Genomic DNA, 24,054 nt, shown 5'->3' with positions numbered 1-24,054 from the left:
GGTTTACTGACCATGGTATTACTGTGCTCAATTGGCCTCTCCTGACCTGAACCCCATAGAGAATCTGTGGGATATTGTGAAGAGAAAGTTGAGAGACGCAAGACCCAACACTCTGGATGAGCTTAAGGCCGCTATTGAAGCATCCTGGGCCTCCATAACATCTCAGCAGTGTCACAGGCTGATTGCCTCCATGCCACGCCGCATTGAAGCAGTCATTTCTGCCAAAGGATTCCCGACCAAGTATTGAGTGCATAACTGAACATTATTATTTGATGTTTTTTTTGTTTGTTATTAAAAAACACTTTTATTTGATTGGTCGGGTGAAATATGCTAATTTATTGAGACAGATTTTTTTGGGTTATCAGGAGTTGTATGCCAAAATCATCAGTATTAAAACAATAAAAGACCTGACAAATTTCAGTTGGTGGATAATGAATCTATAATATATGAAAGTTTAATTGTAATCATTACATTATGGTAAATAATGAAATTTAACACTATATGCTAATTTTTTGAGAAGGACCTGTATATGCAGTAGAAATGAGTGCGGTGTATCTCTTTATTACTGTTGTTGAGGACTTTTTGTCCGTTACACCAGCACCCTCTCTATATATAGCAGAGTGCAGACTAATTTCTTATATAAAGGAAATGTAATGGTGTGCACTCAGCCCTTGGCGAGGTGCTGGTGTAATAGACCAAAGGTCTCAACTATGGTAAGATTTAGGATTCACCGCACACTCTTAAGTAGCATAAAGTATAGTGAGAATTTATTGTATACACAATCTGGGAGCGGAACAGAATATACAGCTTATGCGATCTTTTTACAACGTTTCGGCTCAACCAGAGCCTTTATCACGTGATCGCTTATTTAAAAAAATCTGGATCTGCAGTGTCCTGGGTAGTAAGCGGCGCTCCCGCCGGTCACAGCAGGGCGCGGGAGCGCCGCTTACTACCCAGGACACTGCAGATCCAGATTTTTGGCTGCTTCAGGTGGACATTTACATCCCATTAGTGTAGGATTTTCATTAGAACCTTCCTCTACCTAAATACTGTGTATACTGAAATAAGCGATCACGTGATAAAGGCTCTGGTTGAGCCGAAACGTTGTAAAAAGATCGCATAAGCTGTATAATAATAATAATAATAATTTTTATTTATATAGCGCCAACATATTCCGCAGCGCTTTACAACTTATAGAGGGGACTTGTACAGACAATAGACATTACAGCATAACAGAAATCACAGTTCAAAATAGATACCAGGAGGAATGAGGGCCCTGCTCGCAAGCTTACAAACTATGAGGAAAAGGGGAGACACGAGAGGTGGATGGTAACAATTGCTTTAGTTATTTGGACCAGCCATAGTGTAAGGCTCGGGTGTTCATGTAAAGCTGCATGAACCAGTTAACAGCCTAAGTATGTAGCAGTACAGACACAGAGTGCTATTAACTGCATAAAGTGTATGAGAACACGATGCAAGGAACCTGATTATGTGTTTTGTTTTTTTGTTTTTCTATTTTTAATAGGCCACACAGGGATAGTTAGGTTAATGCGTTGAGGCGGTAGGCCAGTCTGAACAAATGCGTTTTTAGGGCACGCTTAAAACTGTGGGGATTGGGGATTAATCGTATTAACCTGGGTAGTGCATTCCAAAGAATCGGCGCAGCACGTGTAAAGTCTTGGAGACGGGAGTGGGAGGTTCTGATTATTGAGGATGCTAACCTGAGGTCATTCTGTTCCGCTCCCAGATTGTGTATACAATAAATTCTCACTATACTTTATGCTACTTAAGAGTGTGCGGTGAATCCTAAATCTTACCATAATTTCTTATATATACCATGGAGATACAGGCAGCCCGCCTGTATGTGCGTTAAGTAATAGGCTGTAGACCAGATGCTCTGCATTGCTTGTGTGAACAATGCCACATACAGACTATTATCGCTTATCTTTTTGTGCACTAATGCCAAACAACCAATACTGCATTGAAAGTGGTTGTTTCATCGGTATTTTTTGCACCTGTGTTGTTGCCATCATTGATCGGGTCCGATGCGCCCTGCTGGTGCATTTGTTTGGAGGCTTCAGCAGGTAACCATCTCTGCTTTTTTCTCTGTGATTTTTTTGTCAATTTTCTGGAGGATTTTTAAGTCCTCTTTGTGCGTCTGTGAGCTTTTACTCAATGTCTGATTAGGACAGCGCCATACACTATGTAGTGGCCGTTCTCGGTACTGCAGCTTAGATCATATTCACTTCAATAGGAGCTGACCTGCAGTACCAGTAACGGCCACTACACATTGTATGGCGCTGTGCTGGCTCTTTACACTGCACACATCCAGCTGGAGCTGCTTACCAGTGGGGGTCCTGAGGTCTGATACTGATGACTCAAACACCAATGGTTAATCCTTAGTATAAGTAGTGGATAACCCCCTTTAAGTTCAGCTTGGATGCTTGCATTCTGCAGGCTCTTGTGAGTTTGCCAGGAATGCCGTGCAGCTTTATACCCCCGGTATTGAGGACAAGAAGCACAGGACGCGGTGTTGTATCCCCATCTTTAATTGACCACACTGTAAAGGCGAAACCACAATTTCAATCATTTGGTAACAACATTCGCATTGATAAAGTATTCCAACTCGTCAGGAGCGGCGCCATCTGCGGCCAATCAAGTTCCATTCTTCCCGTCAATAGAAACAGTATAAAAATCTGGTTCCCAGGCGAGGAGGGTTCTGTCAGTGCTGCTTTTGGTGGAGCTGAAGGCATCGTTATGTCCGGGACAGTCCGCGGTTATCCAGATCTTTCACCTGTTCCAAAAGCAAAAAAACAAAAACAGGAGAAAAGGTCACATTGCGTCTATGGGCGATTAGGAGGTCTGCGCCCAACGATGGCCGCGGTCAGGACGTCTGCGCCCCACAGCAGCCGCGGTCAGGAGGTCTGCGCCCAACGATGGCCGCAGTCAGGACGTCGCTGCCGCCATTGGGAACATCATACAATATACTTTTTTTTTTTCATGGCCTTTTCTCATAGGTAATAGCCGTCTTACTTTCCTATGCACTTAAAGGGGTTTTCTATTTATCTTTTTCTTAATTGTATTTAGTTGGGGCTAAAAAACATTTTTTGCAATTACGTTTAATTATCAATTTTTATATAATTGGCTTCGGTGCGTTCAACTTTTCTCTGTGGCCATAAATCACCTGAGAGGCGCTCAGGACCGCAGAGAGGAGAGCTCCGAACTCCTGGCTGTTCTAGCAATTTGTAATGAAACCCAATTGTAATAATGATTTTAGCCCCAAATACATGCATATAAGTAGGGAGCTGAGGAAGTCATGAAAATGATGAAACCTATCCCGGGGATTCTTACAATACGCACTTTGTATATTCTGACCAGCCAGTGCTCGGTGGTGTAGGCTTCCTCCAAGACATCCAGCTCAAAGTCTTTGTTTCCAATTTCAGCATTTCTCACGCGGTCGTAGCCGGGAGGTCGCTCTGAAAAGAAAAAAGATCATGGTTTTTAAGAAAATCCAACGAAGTAGTTTTTAGACTGAAGAGGTGACGTCAGGAATCCCGAGGACAAGATGCAAACGGCCGGGTCCTCTGCAACTTTCCAATAGGCATCGGGTTTCCAATTTTTAACAATTGAATATCTCTACTTGCCGTCAGTGAATGGAAACAGTGATTGCATTCCTAGTGTAAACCTAGACGTATCTAATGCAGTGTATACAGCTGAAGGTTTGCTACAAAGTAGAGGCAGATTTCTATCCTGATACATTATAACTCGCAGGACTAGGTCAGGATGGATCAGAGCAAGTGGCAGAGATATTACAAAAAAGTTTCACTGAAACAAGGTGTAGTGGAAAGTTGAAGAACTTTTTACTGATTGATTTTGCTTCGTTAGGACCAGGCGAGCCCCTGCACAGTTGGCTTAGAAGCCCATTACGCGTAGTCTTTCGCAGGCCGGCCAGCGCAGAGGCGGCAGAGTACCATCTCTTCCCATGACGATACTTACTGGCTTCTGTGTAAACTTGTCCAAATCGGTAGTAGCACATCTTATACATAAGGCAATTGAGCAGAACCGGGGAGCCCTCTCTGTCCACCCTGAACTCCCCCGTGGGGGTGTAGTAATCGTGCTCCTTTATGTGTTTCCCAGTGTCTGTGCTGCCACCAATTCTCACCATCCACAAAAACTTGTTAATATCTGAAAAAAAAAGTTTATAAGATTCAGAAATAAGTACTGGAGTTGGTTCAAAACTACAACTCCCAATATGCCCCAACAGCCGTCTGTCAGGGTATGCTGGGAGTTGTAGTGCTGAATGTTGCACATGGCTCACCGTCTGATGAATATCCGGTCAGGCCTCCAAATATAACGAGGACATAACTAACGTCCAGCTCCCTCATAATCTCATAGGCTTTCTCCTCGGTGGATGCCATCGCCTGGGAAGAGAGGACAGCTCAGAGACGTTACACCTACCCGTGACATATACTCTATAGATGGAGATCTCTGCACCAAGCAGACTGCAATGTCAGGACATGCTGGGAGTTGTAGTACTGCAGTAAAATACTGGCACATTCACACCAGACAGCACTGTGCACTACAATCCCTGGAGACGTTCCTGCATCACATTCTATTAATGAAGAATAAAACAAACATCCTGTCTTGTGCCGGAGCCTTACCTGTCCCACCCTGGAAATGTGCGTGTTATTCCAGGTGTTATTGTCCACAAGGATCGTTCTGTTGGCCATGGCCGTGATCTGGTAGCCATAATCCCACCAGGACATCACCTTGGCATCCTGGAAATAAAAAAGGGACCATGATGTGTCCAGACTTCTCGTCCAAAAGCCATGAAGCTAAATCCGGATTAGTAATCTTGGCTAGGGAATGACGGGAGGTGACAGATTTTCTCATTTTCTAACGGCGGCATGGTGAAGACCACCAGCGTTTATAATGCAGCAGACGCTTCTTATCAAGGAGACCGGGTGTAGGGCACCATGTTACCTCTAGACAGGAAAATCATCCATGCCTGACAACAGTCAGTGACAAACAAGAGGATTCTGCAGAATTTTCTCCATCTCCAGATTCTCCATTCTGCATTAAGTAAACTTTCAGCAGACTTGTTATATTTTGCAGCACTTTAGTTGCATGTATATCACAGGGGTCCGGGTCCTGAGACCCCTAATGGTCGCTCAAAAAGACCGAATAATTGCACAGCCCTGAAGATTTGGCTCTGTAGCCTGCGCTTTCCTACTGTACCTGAGCTCTGCTCTGTTCACGCTCTGCAACAGTCAGGGGTCTTTTGAGTGAACATAGGAGGGTCTCAGGACTTGAACCTTAGTTACTATTCAACCCCATTGGTGTAAACCTATTAGCCTCCATTAATATACGTATATACAGCTACCCCAGCACCACAGTCGGGGGTCCCAGGATCAGCCGTGTAGCCTCACCTCGGGGGTGTTGTGCCGCAGCCCCTCCATTAATATACATATATACAGCTACCCCAGCACCAGTCAGGGGTCCCAGGATTAGCCGTGTAGCCTCACCTCGGGGGTGTTGTGCCGCAGCCCCTCCATTAATATACGTATACAGCTACCCCAGCACCACAGTCGGGGGTCCCAGGATCAGCCGTGTAGCCTGACCTCGGGGGTGTTGTGCCGCAGCCCCTCCATTACTATACAGCTACCCCACCACCAGTCGGGGGTCCCAGGATCAGCCGTGTAGCCTCACCTCGGGGGTGTTGTGCCGCAGCCCCTCCATCAATATACGAATATTCAGCTACCCCACCACCAGTCGGGGGTCGCAGGATCAGCCATGTAGCCTGACCTCTGGGGTGTTGTGCCGCAGCCCCTCCATTACTATACAGCTACCCCACCACCAGTCGGGGGGTCCCAGGATCAGCCGTGTAGCCTCACCACGGGGGTGTTGTGCCGCAGCCCCTCCATTAATATAGGTATATACAGCTACCCCAGCACCACAGTCAGGGGTACTAGGATCAGCCGTATAGCCTCACCTCGGGGGTGTTGTGCCGCAGCCCCTCCATTAATATAGGTATATACAGCTACCCCAGCACAATAGTTGGGGGGTCCCAGGATCAGCCGTGTAGCCTCACCTCGGGGGTGTTGTGCCGCAGCCCCTCCATTAATATATGTATATAAAGCTACCCCAGGACCATAGTCGGGGGGGTCCCAGGATCAGCCGTGTAGCCTCACCTCGGGGGTGTTGTGCCGCAGCCAGTAATAAGCCTCTCTGAAATCATCGAAGATGATGCGGCTTCCGTCTCCGCCACGGGCAGAAAGCACAATGGAGGGGGAGGAATAGGCCTCGCTTGTGACCCAGGTAGAGTGGAATGTGTAAGTGACGAGAAAGAAAGCCATCACCATAATCATCCCGCTGGCGACCTGATGGTCCAAAATCAGATCGTTAGATGGTTTCACAGGACAAGAGATCCATTGGAGCTGCTATATTACAATCTCACCTCATTTTTAATGGGGTAGGTGGAATCCTGCTGCTTCTTTGTCTTTTTATCAGGACGGCTTATATCAAGGTTCTTCATGTACGTGGCTAATACCTGAGATACCCCGATACCAGACAGTATGCACATGACGGGAGCCAGGACCAGCATCAGACGTACCTTTAAGAAAAAACAGAGGCAGAATTAAATTAGCGATGGGACTGTATAAACCTACAATGGAGTCCTGCCTACGACAGGTCACAAATTAGGGCTATGTTCTCACATGGAGAAATAAAATGCAAGCGTGATACACATGGACCTTGCTGCTGATTTCACCACAGCATTGTGGTCAACGCCACAGCATAAAGGTGCAGCTTTTCTGCAAGTTACCGTTTTGCAGACCACATTCAGTCTGGATGGTGCATTAACTGCAGATCCACAGAAGGTGTGAACACGGCCTAATCCTGGAGGACTACGTACCATGACAGCAGAGAAGTACATGCTGGTGACTCCGTACATGATGATGAATATTCTGGCATCAGACAGGTTGCTGAAGCAATAATAGAGACCAACTGGAGGACGACACAAAGGGCGGCAGTGAGAACATGCACAAGGTAAAATACTGCACTGCTGGGAGGGAAACCATCACCGAATGCCTCCTATGACTAGTAAAGGGGATTCCGGGCAATCAGTAACAGATAAGTGAGGGTCCGATACCCAGAAGTCTGCAGGCCCGGGTGAGATCTGGAACATTAGCCACTACACGGTGTCCAGAGTGGAGATGCAGCATGGAGAATAGCCATTACATGGCGCATGGAGGCACACTGTTCTGGCTTCATACATAGTCTACACCCAGCCTCAGCGGGAGATGAAAACATCCCATCAGTGGAGGTACCAGATGTCAAACCTATGTCATTTTGGAAAATCTCTTTAAAAGGTGTTGTTACCTGGAAAATACCTTCTCATATGCTCTTTATGGGTATACTGGTGTCATAGTGGGAAGTGCTACTACACTGGAGAACAGCCGTGCACTGCACAGTAAGCCAAGTAATGCAGCAGCCGTTGTCCACACCCTAACCCAGCTGCAGTGTACATGCTGAACCAGAGCATGCGCACTGCCTGGGCTCGAGGGCTGGGGCGTCGCTGTATATAACGACCAGTCCATTCTTATATTGTTCACTGTTAAAGGATGTGACATAGGAAACGCTAATTCGATATACAATGAAGCATCACCGGACCTGGGAACATGAAGACAAGGAGCTGCAGATCAAAGTAGTAGGAGGACCAGGTAGTCGGCTGATGCTCAGAAACGGACGCAATGATGGGAATGTTGTTCTTGGCATAAGAAGGATCCAGGAGGGAATAGAAGCGGCCGGTCCACGGGGAGATTTTACCTGGGAAAAAAGGAAAAGTCAATGTCCTGACAGACAACAGAGGAGATTCATCAACCTGCCCTAAAGTTTGGCTGAGAGGAGACAGAAGCCGCCCCATGCTGTCACAGCGCCACGTGCTGCATAGTGAGTACCGCTCCTTGCTACACATGATAGAGACTCGTCCTTACACCCCCTCGGGAAATAACTGGCAGGAGATGGACCCCAGCTCTTTACCTGTCAGCATCAGCACCGCTCCCACAGTGAGCAGGATGAAGCCCACCAAGGAGATGACGCTCCGGAAGAGGATCTCAAACTGCTGGGGGTTCAGCTTACTGCGCAGATAGTCCACAAAGGCGTGGATCTGACACAGGCCGAACACTCCTAAGGCCGCCATGTGCTCGGAGGACAGGACAGGCTGTGTGCGACAGAAAAACACCGGAGTCACGGCGAGAACTGATGCAAAGTAGGAAAGACGGGCGGCGACGCTGCCTCTGGGGTCATTACCTGAAATCCCACAAAGGAGATCTGCATGGACAAGATGGTGCCTAAACAATACACCGTGCAATAGGCCACGTAGATGCGATGGGAGAAGCGTCCGGTCAGCATCAAGACAAGGACATGAAGAGGGATAAGATTGATCAGAAAGACATAACCTCCCCAGGACGACACCTGTGCACAAGTAGAAAGGCTTAGACAAGAAAACATAACAGACGGAATCTGATTTTTTTTAAAGGGGTTGTTGTAGCAGCTTTAAATTTAAAAAGTAGCCCCTTTAACAAAATGGCCAGTAATGGATTAATAAATTGGTATTACACTGCTAAATAGCCAAAAAAAATCAGATCATAAAAGATCTGCCGCTGCTTTATGAGAGGCAAAAACCCCAATAATGGCTGTGGCGTTTGTTCCGTCCTATTTTCCAACCATCAAGGATGGAAACTCTCCGATGATGGCCGTCATTGACTTCTATGGGGTAGTCTGACGCACAGCAAAACATTACATCTGCTCGCCAATGGCTTCCACAGACAGATAAATTCACCAAAGGCGAAGTGTTAAAGGGGTGATCCATCAGGAGACGAGGTAAATCGGCCAGTCATCCTGGTAACCAGCAAGGGTCCTGTGCTAATGACTATCCTGGTGCACAATACCTGCCCCGCCAGCAGCGACGAGAAGTCCGTTATTAAATCTTATTGGATTGATATTAAAGCTGAGTGAACATCGGTACAGGACGCGGATTATTAATGTGCGAATCACAGGGTCATACACTCACCATGTAAAAGTAGGCAAGAGCGCACATGGCTGCCCAGTAGATGGAGCCCGTCTTCACCGCCTTGATCCACATGTAATAAGTCAGCAGCATGCAGAAGATGGCGATGCCTGATATCAGGGGAGAAGCCGGCATTACATAACATAGCAAATACACACAGGACACAGCCACGACCCGTGCCGTCGCCCACGCCACGACCCGTGCCGTCGCCCACTCCACGACCCGTGCCGTCGCCCACTCCACGACCCGTGCCGTCGCCCACTCCACGACCCGTGCCGTCGCCCACTCCACGACCCGTGCCGTCGCCCACTCACCTTCATTATCGTACGACCCGGCCACAGAACGGGAGATGTACCCCGGGACGACTGCAATCATTGCTGCAGCTAATAGCCCAGCGCCGGCGTCCTGTGGGGGGAGAGGACTCTATCAATCTTCTGCTGCTTTATAATACACCTCATGTTTAATTATTGCATAATGATATAATGTCGGCTTGCTGTCATTGACTGGAAACATACATTGTGCATAACCAAACGCTTAAGACCTGTCCTGATCTTGCCAGACTCAGAGCAGACGCTCAGTCCGTGGCGTGCACTAGACTTGTCCGTTTAGTAATGCCAGTGTTAACTGTTCCTAATGGCAGCAGTTCGTGCGCCGACTGGTCGCAGCATTCACGTGTCTGAACTTGGCCTAATACTGATTCCCAGCACGTTACAACAGATGGCTCCCGTACACTGTAACCGGCAGAGCAGCCGTGTCAGCGGGACAAGAGCCGATAAGAAACAAAAGTGTTTTCATTCACTGACAGCAAGCAGAAGCTTAAAAAACAAAGAAAATGACGCAAAGTCTATATTAGGAAGTTTTAGAACTTTATCATCAATGTCATTACTACTACATTAAAGAAAATAAATACATAACGCAGAAGAGGACTACTTACTTTCAACTCTTTGGTCAGGTGGTAAGTGACAATAGTGGTGAAGGAGGAGAAGAGAGGGGCGAGGAACACACATACATTCCTGATGTCGATGGTGACGTGAAAAAAGTGCAGAATGTGGTAGAACGCAGCTGATGTGATCATCAAACCTAAGGGGACAAGAGAACATTCCTAAATGGAAAAGACATCTCCACCATCACTGCACGCCCGGCGATGCTGGAGACATGCACGCAGCAGATTATTGCAGCACATCTTCAGAGAAAACCATGTGCTACATGCTCAGCACAGATCTGTGATGAATGGACAGGCTGCACAATGCCTAGATGCAACGGGTTATACTCTCATCCTGTATTACATGGAGGACCTGCAACTGACGTCACTTTTGACCTCCAGGTCAGGGTGCAGCTTTGTAGCAGCCCAGCTGGCCTGATCCTTGCCCGGCTGAGGACAAACAGACTGGGGCTACAGGGCGACTTTGGACCGTTACATTGGTCGCTAAGAATGCGGCAAAAATCCAATGTGGTATTTTGCGACCAGATCAATAGCGCTATGCCGAGATGCAGCAGCGGCATGCCGCCATCTTTGGTACCGCGGCCAAAGACCTGGTGTAGCCCCACCCTAACTCAAATACTGCATACCTGGATAGATGGTTCCCCCAATAATTCTTCCCAGCGGGTACCATGCTCGGTCATCAAACCAATTATGGAACTTATAAAACCCTTCTTCTGCCAGGAACCTGGTGGTCCGATAGTTGAAATACCTGAAAAGGGAAAAAATGCAAGTCAGTCTCCCTAGTAGCAAAGTTTTGTGTGCAGCTCTGAATGTGAGTGGAGTGACCTTCCATTACTTGCTGTATAGGATAGATGGAAAGATTCACCTCCCAGAAGAGGATGCAATGTACCACAACTGTGCAGGACCCTGGTGGTCCGTGGCCTTCGGACCAAAGCCCCAGGAACCTTGTCCCACCTTGCGGCATCCCCAGCGCCTCTTCTAATTAGTAAACCCAACGTGAGTCACATCGCAATGTTGACGTCCCGCTGGGCGCCGGGGATTTCAGCAGGAGGCGAGTGGGGCTCTCGTCCAGCAGCTGCACCACGGTCCCTCCATGTTTTTTTTTTCTCAACTCTAAATGGCACAGAATTAGGAAAGAAGTGCAGAATGTTGCATGCAGCCCTGGGGGTGACGAGGTCAGATGTCCCCGGGCACAAGCAGCCTGTAAAATAGGGGCTCAGAAGGTGCACCCTGCTATAATGAGCCTGGAGCACGAGGCCAGACATAAAAGGATTCTGGGTGTGGGATACACATCACCATCATCATCTCCTCCATCCAGGACCGCACAGTAACCCGTCTGTCTGGTCGGACGGCCTCATGGTAATTAACAGGAACTTACGGATCAAACTCGTGGATGACACTTTCAAATCTCAAGACGGAGAATAACCTGGTGGAAAAAGCTGCGGGAGAGAGGAAAAAAAAAAGCAAACATTACTATGGAGAGGAGGGTGCGGAGCACTGGGAGGGCGGATGATGGGAGTACTCACAGAGAATGGCGGCCATGGACAGGATGAGGAGTTTGAGAAGAGTGTCCTGCTTCTCGTAGGACAGCCGCAAGAATCCGAGCCGAGTCATTTTCACATGTAGGGAAGGGACACACAACACTCAAACACCTGGGAGATAGGAGAAAAACAGATCTATAACCAGACGGAGTCACCCGCATGAGCACAGGGAACCAACTACAGTGCCATCCCATATAGGACATGAAACATGTATAGTGCTGCCTACTTCATACAGTGCCATCCCATATAGGACACGATACATGTATAGTGCTGCCTCCTTCATACAGTGCCATCCCCTACAGCAGGGGTCCCCAACTCCAGTCCTCAAGGCCCACCAACAGGTCATGTTTTCAGGATTTCCTTAAGGCCCCGTCTCACATAGCGATTTACCAACGATCACGACCAGCGATACGACCTGGCCGTGATCGTTGGTAAGTCGCTGTGTGGTCGCTGGGGAGCTGTCACACAGACCGCTCTCCAGCGACCAACGATCAGGGGAACGACTTCGGCATCGTTGAAACTGTCTTCAACGATGCCGAAGTCCCCCTGCAGCACCCGGGTAACCAGGGTAAACATCGGGTTACTAAGCGCAGGGCCGCGCTTAGTAACCCGATGTTTACCCTGGTTACCAGCGTAAATGTAAAAAAAAACAAACAGTACATACTTGCCATCTGATGTCCGTCAGGTCCCTTGCCGTCTGCTTCCTGCTCTGACTGAGCAGCCGTACAGCGAGAGCGCAGCGGTGACGTCACTGCTGCGCTCTGCTCTCGCTGTACGGCCGGATCTCAGTCAGAGCAGGAAGCAGACGCCAAGGGACCTGACGGGCAACAGATGGTGAGTATGTACTGTTTGGTTTTTTTTACATTTACGCTGGTAACCAGGGTAAACATCGGGTTACTAAGCGCGGCCCTGCGCTTAGTAACCCGATGTTTACCCTGGTTACCAGTGAAGACATCGCTGGATCGGTGTCACACACACCGATTCAGCGATGTCAGCGGGACCTCAACGACCAAAAAAAGGTCCAGGCCATTCCGACACGACCAGCGATCTCGCAGCAGGGGCCTGATCGCTGGTACGTGTCACACATAGCGAGATCGCTACTGAGGTCGCTGTTGCGTCACAAAACTTGTGACTCAGCAGCGATCTCGCTATGTGAGACGGGGGCTTTAGTCTTGCCCAGGTGATAATTGCATCACCTGTGCAACACAAAGGAAATCCTGAAAACATGATCGGTTGGTGGGCCTTGAGGACTGGAGTTGGGGAACACTGCCCTACAGGACACAATACACTGTGCTGTCTCCTGCACTCCATACAGGACACAGTATATAGTACTTTCTCCTTCATACAGTGCCATCACATACAGGGTACAGTATATAGTGCTGCCTCCTGCACATACAGTGCCATCTCATACAGGACACAGTATATAGTGCTGCCTCCTTAATACAGTGCCATCCCATACAGGGTACAGTATATAGTGCTGCCTCCTTCATACAGTGCCATCCCATACAGGGTACAATATATAGTGCTGCCTCCTTCATACAGTGCCATCCCATACAGGACACAGTATATAGTGCTGCCTCCTGCACATACAGTGCCATCTTATACAGGACACAGTATATAGTGCGGCCTCCTTCATACAGTACCGACCCATACAGGGCACAGTACAGAGTGCTGCCTCCTTCATACAGTACCGACCCATACAGGGCACAGTACATAGTGCTGCCTCCTTCATACAGTGCCATCACATACAGGGCACAGTACATAGTGCTGCCTCCTTCATACAGTGCCATCCCATACAGTGCACAGTATATAGTGCTGCCTCCTTCATACAGTGCCATCCCATACAGGACACAGTATATAGTGCTGCCTCCTTAATACAGTGCCATCCCATACAGGACACAGTATATAGTGCTGCCTCCTTCATACAGTGCCATCCCATACAGGACACAGTATATAGTGCTGCCTCCTTCATACAGTGCCATCCCATACAGGACACAGTATATAGTGCTGCCTCCTGCACATACAGTTCCATCCCATACAGGACACAGTGTATAGTGCTGCCTCCTGCATACAGTGCCGTCCCATACAGGGCACAGTATACAGTGCTGCCTTCTGCACACAGGGCACAGTATATAGTGCTGCCTCCTGCATACAGTGGCATCCCATACAGAACACAGTATATAGTGCTTCCTCCTTCATACAGTACCGTCCCATACAGGGCACAGTACATAGTGCTGCCTCCTTCATACAGTGCCATCCCATACAGGACACAGTATATAGTGCTGCCTCCTTCATACAGTGCCATTCCATACAGGGCACAGTATATAGTGCTGCCTCCTTCATACAGTGCCATCCCATACAGGACACAGTATATAGTGCTGCCTCCTGCATACAGTGCCATCCCATACAGGGTACAGTATATAGTGCTGCCTACTTCATACAGTGCCATCCCATACAGGGCACAGTATATAGTGCTGCCTCCTGCATACAGTGCCGTCCCATACAGGACACAGTATACAGTGCTGTCTCCTTCATACAATGCCGTCCCATACATGGCACAGTATATAGTGCTACCTCCTTCATACAGTGCCATCCCATACAGGACAGTGTATAGTGCTGCCTCCTGCATACAGTGCCATCCCATACAGGACAGTGTATAGTGCTGCCTCCTTCATACAGTGCCATCCCATACAGGACACAGTGTATAGTGCTGCCTCCTGCATACAGTGCCGTCCCATACAGGGCACAGTATACAGTGCTGCCTTCTGCACACAGGGCACAGTATATAGTGCCGCCTCCTGCACATACAGTGCCATCTCATACAGAACACAGTATATAGTGCTGCCTCATTCATACAGTGCCGTCCCATACAGGGCACAGTATATAGTGCTGCCTCCTTCATACAGTGCCATCCCATACAGGACACAGTATATAGTGCTGCCTCCTTCATAAAGTGCCATCCCATACAGGACACAGTATATAGTGCTGCCTCCTGCACATACAGTTCCATCCCATACAGGACACAGTATATAGTGCTGCCTCCTTCATACAATGCCATCCCATACAGGGCACAGTATATAGTGCTGTCTCCTTCATACAGTGCCATCCCCTTCATACAGTGCCATCCCATACAGGACACAGTATATAGTGCTGTCTCCTTCATACAGTGCCATCCCATACAGGACATAGTGTATAGTGCTGCCTCCTGCATACAGTGCCGTCCCATACAGGGTACAGTATTGCCTCCTGCATACAGTGCCATCCCATACAGGACACAGTATATAGTGCTGCCTCCTTCATACAGTGCCATCCCATACGGGACACAGGATATAGTGCTGCCTCCTTCATACAGTGCCATCCCATACAGGGCACAGTATATAGTGCTGCCTCCTTCATACAGTGCCATCCCATACAGGGCACAGTATATAGTGCTGCCTCCTGCATACAGTGCCGTCCCATACAGGACACAGTATACAGTGCTGCCTCCTTCATACAATGCCGTCCCATACAGGGCACAGTACATAGTGCTGCCTCCTTTATACAGTGCCATCCCATACAGGGCACAGTATATAGCGCTGCCTCCTGCACATACAGTGCCATCTCATACAGAACACAGTATATAGTGCTGCCTCATTCATACAGTGCCGTCCCATACAGGGCACAGTATATAGTGCTGCCTCCTTCATACAGTGCCATCCCATACAGGACACAGTATATAGTGCTGCCTCCTTCATACAGTGCCATCCCATACAGGACACAGTATATAGTGCTGCCTCCTGCACATACAGTTCCATCCCATACAGGACACAGTATATAGTGCTGCCTCCTTCATACAATGCCATCCCATACAGGGCACAGTATATAGTGCTGTCTCCTTCATACAGTGCCATCCCATACAGGACACAGTATATAGTGCTGCCTCCTTCATACAGTGCCATCCCATATAGGACACAGTATATAGTGCTGCCTCCTTCATACAGTGCCATCCCATACAGGGCACAGTATATAGTGCTGCCTCCTGCATACAGTGCCGTCCCATACAGGGTACAGTATATAGTGCTGCCTCCTGCCTGCATACAGTGCCATCCCATACAGGGCACAGTATATAGTGCTGCCTCCTTCATACAGTACCATCCCATACAGAACACAGTATATAGTGCTGCCTCCTTCATACAGTGCCGTCCTATACAGGGCACAGTATATAGTGCTGTCTCCCTCATACAGTGTTGTCCCATACAGGACACCGTATATAGTGCTGCCTCCTGCATACAGTGCCATCCCATACAGGGCACAGCATATAGTGCTGCCTCCTGCATACAGTGCCATCCCATACAGGGTACAGTATATAGTGCTGCCTCCTTCATACAGTGCCGTCCCATACAGGACACAGTATATAGTGCTGCCTCCTTCATACAGTGCCGTCCCATACAGGACACAGTATATAGTGCTGCCTCCTTCATACAGTGCCATCTCATACAGGGTACAGTATATAGTGCTGCCTCCTTCATACAGTGCCATCCCATACAGGGCACAGTATATAGTGCTGCCTCCTGCATACAGTGCCATCCTATACAGGACACAGTGTATAGTGCTGTCTCCCTCATACAGTGCCGTCCCATACAGTACACCGTATATAGTGCTGCCTCCTGCATATACACTGCCGTCCCATACAGGGCACAGTATATAGTGCTGCCTCCTTCATACAGTGCCATCTCATACAGGGTACAGTATATAGTGCTGCCTCCTTCATACAGTGCCATCCCATACAGGACACAGTATATAGTGCTGCCTCCTTCATACAGTGCCGTCCCATACAGGGCACAGTATATAGTGCTGCCTCCTTCATACAGTGCCATCCCATACAGGACACAGTATATAGTGCTGCCTCCTTCATAAAGTGCCATCCCATACAGGACACAGTATATAGTGCTGCCTCCTGCACATACAGTTCCATCCCATACAGGACACAGTATATAGTGCTGCCTCCTTCATACAATGCCATCCCATACAGGGCACAGTATATAGTGCTGTCTCCTTCATACAGTGCCATCCCCTTCATACAGTGCCATCCCATACAGGACACAGTATATAGTGCTGTCTCCTTCATACAGTGCCATCCCATACAGGACATAGTGTATAGTGCTGCCTCCTGCATACAGTGCCGTCCCATACAGGGTACAGTATTGCCTCCTGCATACAGTGCCATCCCATACAGGACACAGTATATAGTGCTGCCTCCTTCATACAGTGCCATCCCATACAGGGCACAGTATATAGTGCTGCCTCCTTCATACAGTGCCATCCCATACAGGACACAGTATATAGTGCTGCCTCCTTCATACAGTGCCATCTCATACAGGACACAGTATATAGTGCTGCCTCCTTCATACAGTGCCATCCCATACAGGGCACAGTATATAGTGCTGCCTCCTTCATACAGTGCCATCCCATACAGGACACAGTATATAGTGCTGCCTCATTCATACAGTGCCATCCCATACAGAACACAGTATATAGTGCTGCCTCCTTCATACAGTGGCATCCCATACAGGACACAGTATATAGTGCTGCCTCCTTCATACAGTGGCATCCCATACAGGACACAGTATATAGTGCTGCCTCCTTCATACAGTGGCATCCCATACAGGACACAGTATATAGTGCTGCCTCCTTCATACAGTGCCATCCCATACAGGGCACAGTATATAGTGCTGCCTCCTTCATACAGTGCCATCCCATACAGGGCACAGTATATAGTGCTGCCTCCTGCATACAGTGCCGTCCCATACAGGACACAGTATACAGTGCTGCCTCCTTCATACAATGCCGTCCCATACAGGGCACAGTACATAGTGCTGCCTCCTTTATACAGTGCCATCCCATACAGGGCACAGTATATAGTGCTGCCTCCTGCACATACAGTGCCATCTCATACAGAACACAGTATATAGTGCTGCCTCATTCATACAGTGCCGTCCCATACAGGGCACAGTACATAGTGCTGCCTCCTTTATACAGTGCCATCCCATACAGGGCACAGTATATAGTGCTGCCTCCTGCACATACAGTGCCATCTCATACAGAACACAGTATATAGTGCTGCCTCCTTCATACAGTGCCATCCCATACAGGGCACAGTATATAGTGCTGCCTCCTTCATACAGTGCCATCCCATACAGGGCACAGTATATAGTGCTGCCTCCTGCATACAGTGCCGTCCCATACAGGACACAGTATACAGTGCTGCCTCCTTCATACAATGCCGTCCCATACAGGGCACAGTACATAGTGCTGCCTCCTTTATACAGTGCCATCCCATACAGGGCACAGTATATAGCGCTGCCTCCTGCACATACAGTGCCATCTCATACAGAACACAGTATATAGTGCTGCCTCATTCATACAGTGCCGTCCCATACAGGGCACAGTATATAGTGCTGCCTCCTTCATACAGTGCCATCCCATACAGGACACAGTATATAGTGCTGCCTCCTTCATACAGTGCCATCCCATACAGGACACAGTATATAGTGCTGCCTCCTGCACATACAGTTCCATCCCATACAGGACACAGTATATAGTGCTGCCTCCTTCATACAATGCCATCCCATACAGGGCACAGTATATAGTGCTGTCTCCTTCATACAGTGCCATCCCATACAGGACACAGTATATAGTGCTGCCTCCTTCATACAGTGCCATCCCATATAGGACACAGTATATAGTGCTGCCTCCTTCATACAGTGCCATCCCATACAGGGCACAGTATATAGTGCTGCCTCCTGCATACAGTGCCGTCCCATACAGGGTACAGTATATAGTGCTGCCTCCTGCATACAGTGCCATCCCATACAGGGCACAGTATATAGTGCTGCCTCCTTCATACAGTACCATCCCATACAGAACACAGTATATAGTGCTGCCTCCTTCATACAGTGCCGTCCTATACAGGGCACAGTATATAGTGCTGTCTCCCTCATACAGTGTTGTCCCATACAGGACACCGTATATAGTGCTGCCTCCTGCATACAGTGCCATCCCATACAGGGCACAGCATATAGTGCTGCCTCCTGCATACAGTGCCATCCCATACAGGGTACAGTATATAGTGCTGCCTCCTTCATACAGTGCCGTCCCATACAGGACACAGTATATAGTGCTGCCTCCTTCATACAGTGCCGTCCCATACAGGACACAGTATATAGTGCTGCCTCCTTCATACAGTGCCATCTCATACAGGGTACAGTATATAGTGCTGCCTCCTTCATACAGTGCCATCCCATACAGGGCACAGTATATAGTGCTGCCTCCTGCATACAGTGCCATCCTATACAGGACACAGTGTATAGTGCTGTCTCCCTCATACAGTGCCGTCCCATACAGGACACCGTATATAGTGCTGCCTCCTGCATACAGTGCCATCTCATACAGGGTACAGTATATAGTGCTGCCTCCTGCATACAGTGCCATCCCATACAGGGTACAGTATATAGTGCTGCCTCCTTCATACAGTGCCGTCCCATACAGGACACAGTATATAGTGCTGCCTCCTTCATACAGTGCCGTCCCATACAGGACACAGTATATAGTGCTGCCTCCTTCATACAGTGCCATCTCATACAGGGTACAGTATATAGTGCTGCCTCCTTCATACAGTGCCATCCCATACAGGGCACAGTATATAGTGCTGCCTCCTGCATACAGTGCCATCCTATACAGGACACAGTGTATAGTGCTGTCTCCCTCATACAGTGCCGTCCCATACAGGGCACAGTATATAGTGCTGCCTCCTTCATACAGTGCCATCTCATACAGGGTACAGTATATAGTGCTGCCTCCTTCATACAGTGCCATCCCATACAGGACACAGTATATAGTGCTGCCTCCTTCATACAGTGCCGTCCCATACAGGGCACAGTATATAGTGCTGCCTCCTTCATACAGTGCCATCCCATACAGGACACAGTATATAGTGCTGCCTCCTTCATAAAGTGCCATCCCATACAGGACACAGTATATAGTGCTGCCTCCTGCACATACAGTTCCATCCCATACAGGACACAGTATATAGTGCTGCCTCCTTCATACAATGCCATCCCATACAGGGCACAGTATATAGTGCTGTCTCCTTCATACAGTGCCATCCCCTTCATACAGTGCCATCCCATACAGGACACAGTATATAGTGCTGTCTCCTTCATACAGTGCCATCCCATACAGGACATAGTGTATAGTGCTGCCTCTTGCATACAGTGCCGTCCCATACAGGGTACAGTATTGCCTCCTGCATACAGTGCCATCCCATACAGGACACAGTATATAGTGCTGCCTCCTTCATACAGTGCCATCCCATACGGGACACAGGATATAGTGCTGCCTCCTTCATACAGTGCCATTCCATACAGGGCACAGTATATAGTGCTGCCTCCTTCATACAGTGCCATCCCATACAGGACACAGTATATAGTGCTGCCTCCTTCATACAGTGCCATCTCATACAGGACACAGTATATAGTGCTGCCTCCTTCATACAGTGCCATCCCATACAGGGCACAGTAGATAGTGCTGCCTCCTTCATACAGTGCCATCCCATACAGGACACAGTATATAGTGCTGCCTCATTCATACAGTGCCATCCCATACAGAACACAGTATATAGTGCTGCCTCCTTCATACAGTGGCATCCCATACAGGACACAGTATATAGTGCTGCCTCCTTCATACAGTGGCATCCCATACAGGACACAGTATATAGTGCTGCCTCCTTCATACAGTGGCATCCCATACAGGACACAGTATATAGTGCTGCCTCCTTCATACAGTGCCATCCCATACAGGGCACAGTATATAGTGCTGCCTCCTTCATACAGTGCCATCCCATACAGGGCACAGTATATAGTGCTGCCTCCTTCATACAGTGCCATCCCATACAGGGCACAGTATATAGTGCTGCCTCCTGCATACAGTGCCGTCCCATACAGGACACAGTATACAGTGCTGCCTCCTTCATACAATGCCGTCCCATACAGGGCACAGTACATAGTGCTGCCTCCTTTATACAGTGCCATCCCATACAGGGCACAGTATATAGTGCTGCCTCCTGCACATACAGTGCCATCTCATACAGAACACAGTATATAGTGCTGCCTCATTCATACAGTGCCGTCCCATACAGGGCACAGTACATAGTGCTGCCTCCTTTATACAGTGCCATCCCATACAGGGCACAGTATATAGTGCTGCCTCCTGCACATACAGTGCCATCTCATACAGAACACAGTATATAGTGCTGCCTCCTTCATACAGTGCCATCCCATACAGGGCACAGTATATAGTGCTGCCTCCTTCATACAGTGCCATCCCATACAGGGCACAGTATATAGTGCTGCCTCCTGCATACAGTGCCGTCCCATACAGGACACAGTATACAGTGCTGCCTCCTTCATACAATGCCGTCCCATACAGGGCACAGTACATAGTGCTGCCTCCTTTATACAGTGCCATCCCATACAGGGCACAGTATATAGCGCTGCCTCCTGCACATACAGTGCCATCTCATACAGAACACAGTATATAGTGCTGCCTCATTCATACAGTGCCGTCCCATACAGGGCACAGTATATAGTGCTGCCTCCTTCATACAGTGCCATCCCATACAGGACACAGTATATAGTGCTGCCTCCTTCATACAGTGCCATCCCATACAGGACACAGTATATAGTGCTGCCTCCTGCACATACAGTTCCATCCCATACAGGACACAGTATATAGTGCTGCCTCCTTCATACAATGCCATCCCATACAGGGCACAGTATATAGTGCTGTCTCCTTCATACAGTGCCATCCCATACAGGACACAGTATATAGTGCTGCCTCCTTCATACAGTGCCATCCCATATAGGACACAGTATATAGTGCTGCCTCCTTCATACAGTGCCATCCCATACAGGGCACAGTATATAGTGCTGCCTCCTGCATACAGTGCCGTCCCATACAGGGTACAGTATATAGTGCTGCCTCCTGCATACAGTGCCATCCCATACAGGGCACAGTATATAGTGCTGCCTCCTTCATACAGTACCATCCCATACAGAACACAGTATATAGTGCTGCCTCCTTCATACAGTGCCGTCCTATACAGGGCACAGTATATAGTGCGGTCTCCCTCATACAGTGTTGTCCCATACAGGACACCGTATATAGTGCTGCCTCCTGCATACAGTGCCATCCCATACAGGGCACAGCATATAGTGCTGCCTCCTGCATACAGTGCCATCCCATACAGGGTACAGTATATAGTGCTGCCTCCTTCATACAGTGCCGTCCCATACAGGACACAGTATATAGTGCTGCCTCCTTCATACAGTGCCGTCCCATACAGGACACAGTATATAGTGCTGCCTCCTTCATACAGTGCCATCTCATACAGGGTACAGTATATAGTGCTGCCTCCTTCATACAGTGCCATCCCATACAGGGCACAGTATATAGTGCTGCCTCCTGCATACAGTGCCATCCCATACAGGACACAGTATATAGTGCTGCCTCCTGCATACAGTGCCATCCCATACAGGACACAGTATATAGTGCTGCCTCCTTCATACAGTGCCATCCCATACAGGACACAGTATATAGTGCTGCCTCCTGCACATACAGTTCCATCCCATACAGGACACAGTATATAGTGCTGCCTCCTTCATACAATGCCATCCCATACAGGGCACAGTATATAGTGCTGTCTCCTTCATACAGTGCCATCCCATACAGGACACAGTATATAGTGCTGCCTCCTTCATACAGTGCCATCCCATATAGGACACAGTATATAGTGCTGCCTCCTTCATACAGTGCCATCCCATACAGGGCACAGTATATAGTGCTGCCTCCTGCATACAGTGCCGTCCCATACAGGGTACAGTATATAGTGCTGCCTCCTGCATACAGTGCCATCCCATACAGGGCACAGTATATAGTGCTGCCTCCTTCATACAGTACCATCCCATACAGAACACAGTATATAGTGCTGCCTCCTTCATACAGTGCCGTCCTATACAGGGCACAGTATATAGTGCGGTCTCCCTCATACAGTGTTGTCCCATACAGGACACCGTATATAGTGCTGCCTCCTGCATACAGTGCCATCCCATACAGGGCACAGCATATAGTGCTGCCTCCTGCATACAGTGCCATCCCATACAGGGTACAGTATATAGTGCTGCCTCCTTCATACAGTGCCGTCCCATACAGGACACAGTATATAGTGCTGCCTCCTTCATACAGTGCCGTCCCATACAGGACACAGTATATAGTGCTGCCTCCTTCATACAGTGCCATCTCATACAGGGTACAGTATATAGTGCTGCCTCCTTCATACAGTGCCATCCCATACAGGGCACAGTATATAGTGCTGCCTCCTGCATACAGTGCCATCCTATACAGGACACAGTGTATAGTGCTGTCTCCCTCATACAGTGCCGTCCCATACAGGACACCGTATATAGTGCTGCCTCCTGCATATACACTGCCGTCCCATACAGGACACATGTGCAGCGCAGCCCTCACACAGGACGCAGCACCGTACAGTTACGTTTCGCCGCCCGCCGGCCTCATCTCACCTGGCAGCGGCCGCTCCTCTCTCCTCACACTCCCCATCAAACTCCCCACACTTTCTCAATCTACCCCGACACCGGAGCGGACCCGCCCTCCCTCTGCCCCGTCACCCGGTTGGTCCGCCGCACTGCCACATCTATTCGCATTGGATAAAAACAAACAAGGTTGTCTGAGAGAAGCCGAAGGGGCATTTGCTTATTGGTTCCTCAATGGCTGCGTCACGTTACGGAGGCGGAGCTTCCTAGTGGACTGTCACAGATGCGCATGAAAGCCAAGCCAGGTTCGGTTGAGGTGCGAGGAGTGACGTGTCCATTCTAGCCAGGCGCGCAAAGCTATACGGAAGCCACAGCGGGAGCAGCGCCATCTGCCGCCAAGGAGGAGTGGCGGAACGTTTCTCTCAGGCACAATGGGCTGCACACTGCCACCTAGCGGCGGAGATAGGTCACTGCAGCGCGCTATTGTTCCATTGTGTCTGCTGTTACTCAGATTCCGCAAAGGATGGAGCCAGTCCCCAGTGTGTCCACCAGGAGGCGCCATGCAGGCAGAAATGCTTCTATAAACCAGTAGAAATCGATCATAGAACATCTTGTACAGATACAGGTGACCAATTCATCTTCATGCGGAAAAGACCCCAAAACCCTCAGTGTGAACCGCGCCTACAACAGCTGTAATGGAAGAGCAGGTCTGAACTGCACCAAAACTAGTCCCAGAAACCCCAGACTGAGGCCGGAGCCCAAAATATCACAGAGGCTGCCCCCTATATCCTCGGTGCAAGGCCAGAGCCCAAAATATCACGGGGGCTGCCCCGTATATCCTCGGTGCAAGGCCGGAGCCCAAAATATCACGGGGGCTGCCCCCTATATCCTCGGTGCGGGGTCGGAGCCCAAAAT

The 24,054-nt window shown here is 48.9% G+C and overlaps 1 protein-coding gene across 1 annotated transcript; it reads right to left on the bottom strand.

Annotated features, from left to right (window-relative positions):
• Positions 1–2,533: 2,533 nt before the first annotated feature.
• On the bottom strand, positions 2,534–23,305 carry STT3A (STT3 oligosaccharyltransferase complex catalytic subunit A). The gene is made up of 18 exons (XM_077249563.1): positions 23,170–23,305; positions 11,540–11,665; positions 11,392–11,452; positions 10,640–10,761; positions 10,005–10,150; positions 9,385–9,475; positions 9,074–9,180; positions 8,311–8,475; positions 8,041–8,221; positions 7,672–7,827; positions 6,914–7,005; positions 6,458–6,613; positions 6,192–6,380; positions 4,662–4,778; positions 4,319–4,421; positions 3,997–4,185; positions 3,361–3,476; positions 2,534–2,794 (listed from the first exon to the last, which is right to left on the bottom strand). Exons 2-18 carry the CDS (start codon positions 11,625–11,627, stop codon positions 2,756–2,758), a joined length of 2,118 nt encoding a protein of 705 aa, XP_077105678.1. The 5' UTR covers positions 11,628–11,665; positions 23,170–23,305; the 3' UTR covers positions 2,534–2,755.
• Between the last annotated feature and the right edge of the window lie 749 nt (positions 23,306–24,054).

This window comes from Ranitomeya variabilis, chromosome 4 (genome assembly GCF_051348905.1).
Source record: "Ranitomeya variabilis isolate aRanVar5 chromosome 4, aRanVar5.hap1, whole genome shotgun sequence".
NCBI classification, from domain to species: Eukaryota; Metazoa; Chordata; class Amphibia; order Anura; family Dendrobatidae; genus Ranitomeya; species Ranitomeya variabilis.
This window is presented reverse-complemented; position numbering and strand designations above follow the sequence as displayed.

Coding starts and splice junctions, on each gene's coding strand:
- STT3A (XM_077249563.1), bottom strand. CDS start 11,627: ATGACTCGGCTCGGATTCTTGCGGCTGTCCTACGAGAAGCAGGACACT. Junction 7,828..8,040: donor AGCGGTGCTGATGCTGACAG/GTAAAGAGCTGG, acceptor CTTTTTTCCCAG/GTAAAATCTCCCCGTGGACC. Junction 3,477..3,996: donor ACAAGTTTACACAGAAGCCA/GTAAGTATCGTC, acceptor TTTTCTTTTCAG/AGCGACCTCCCGGCTACGAC.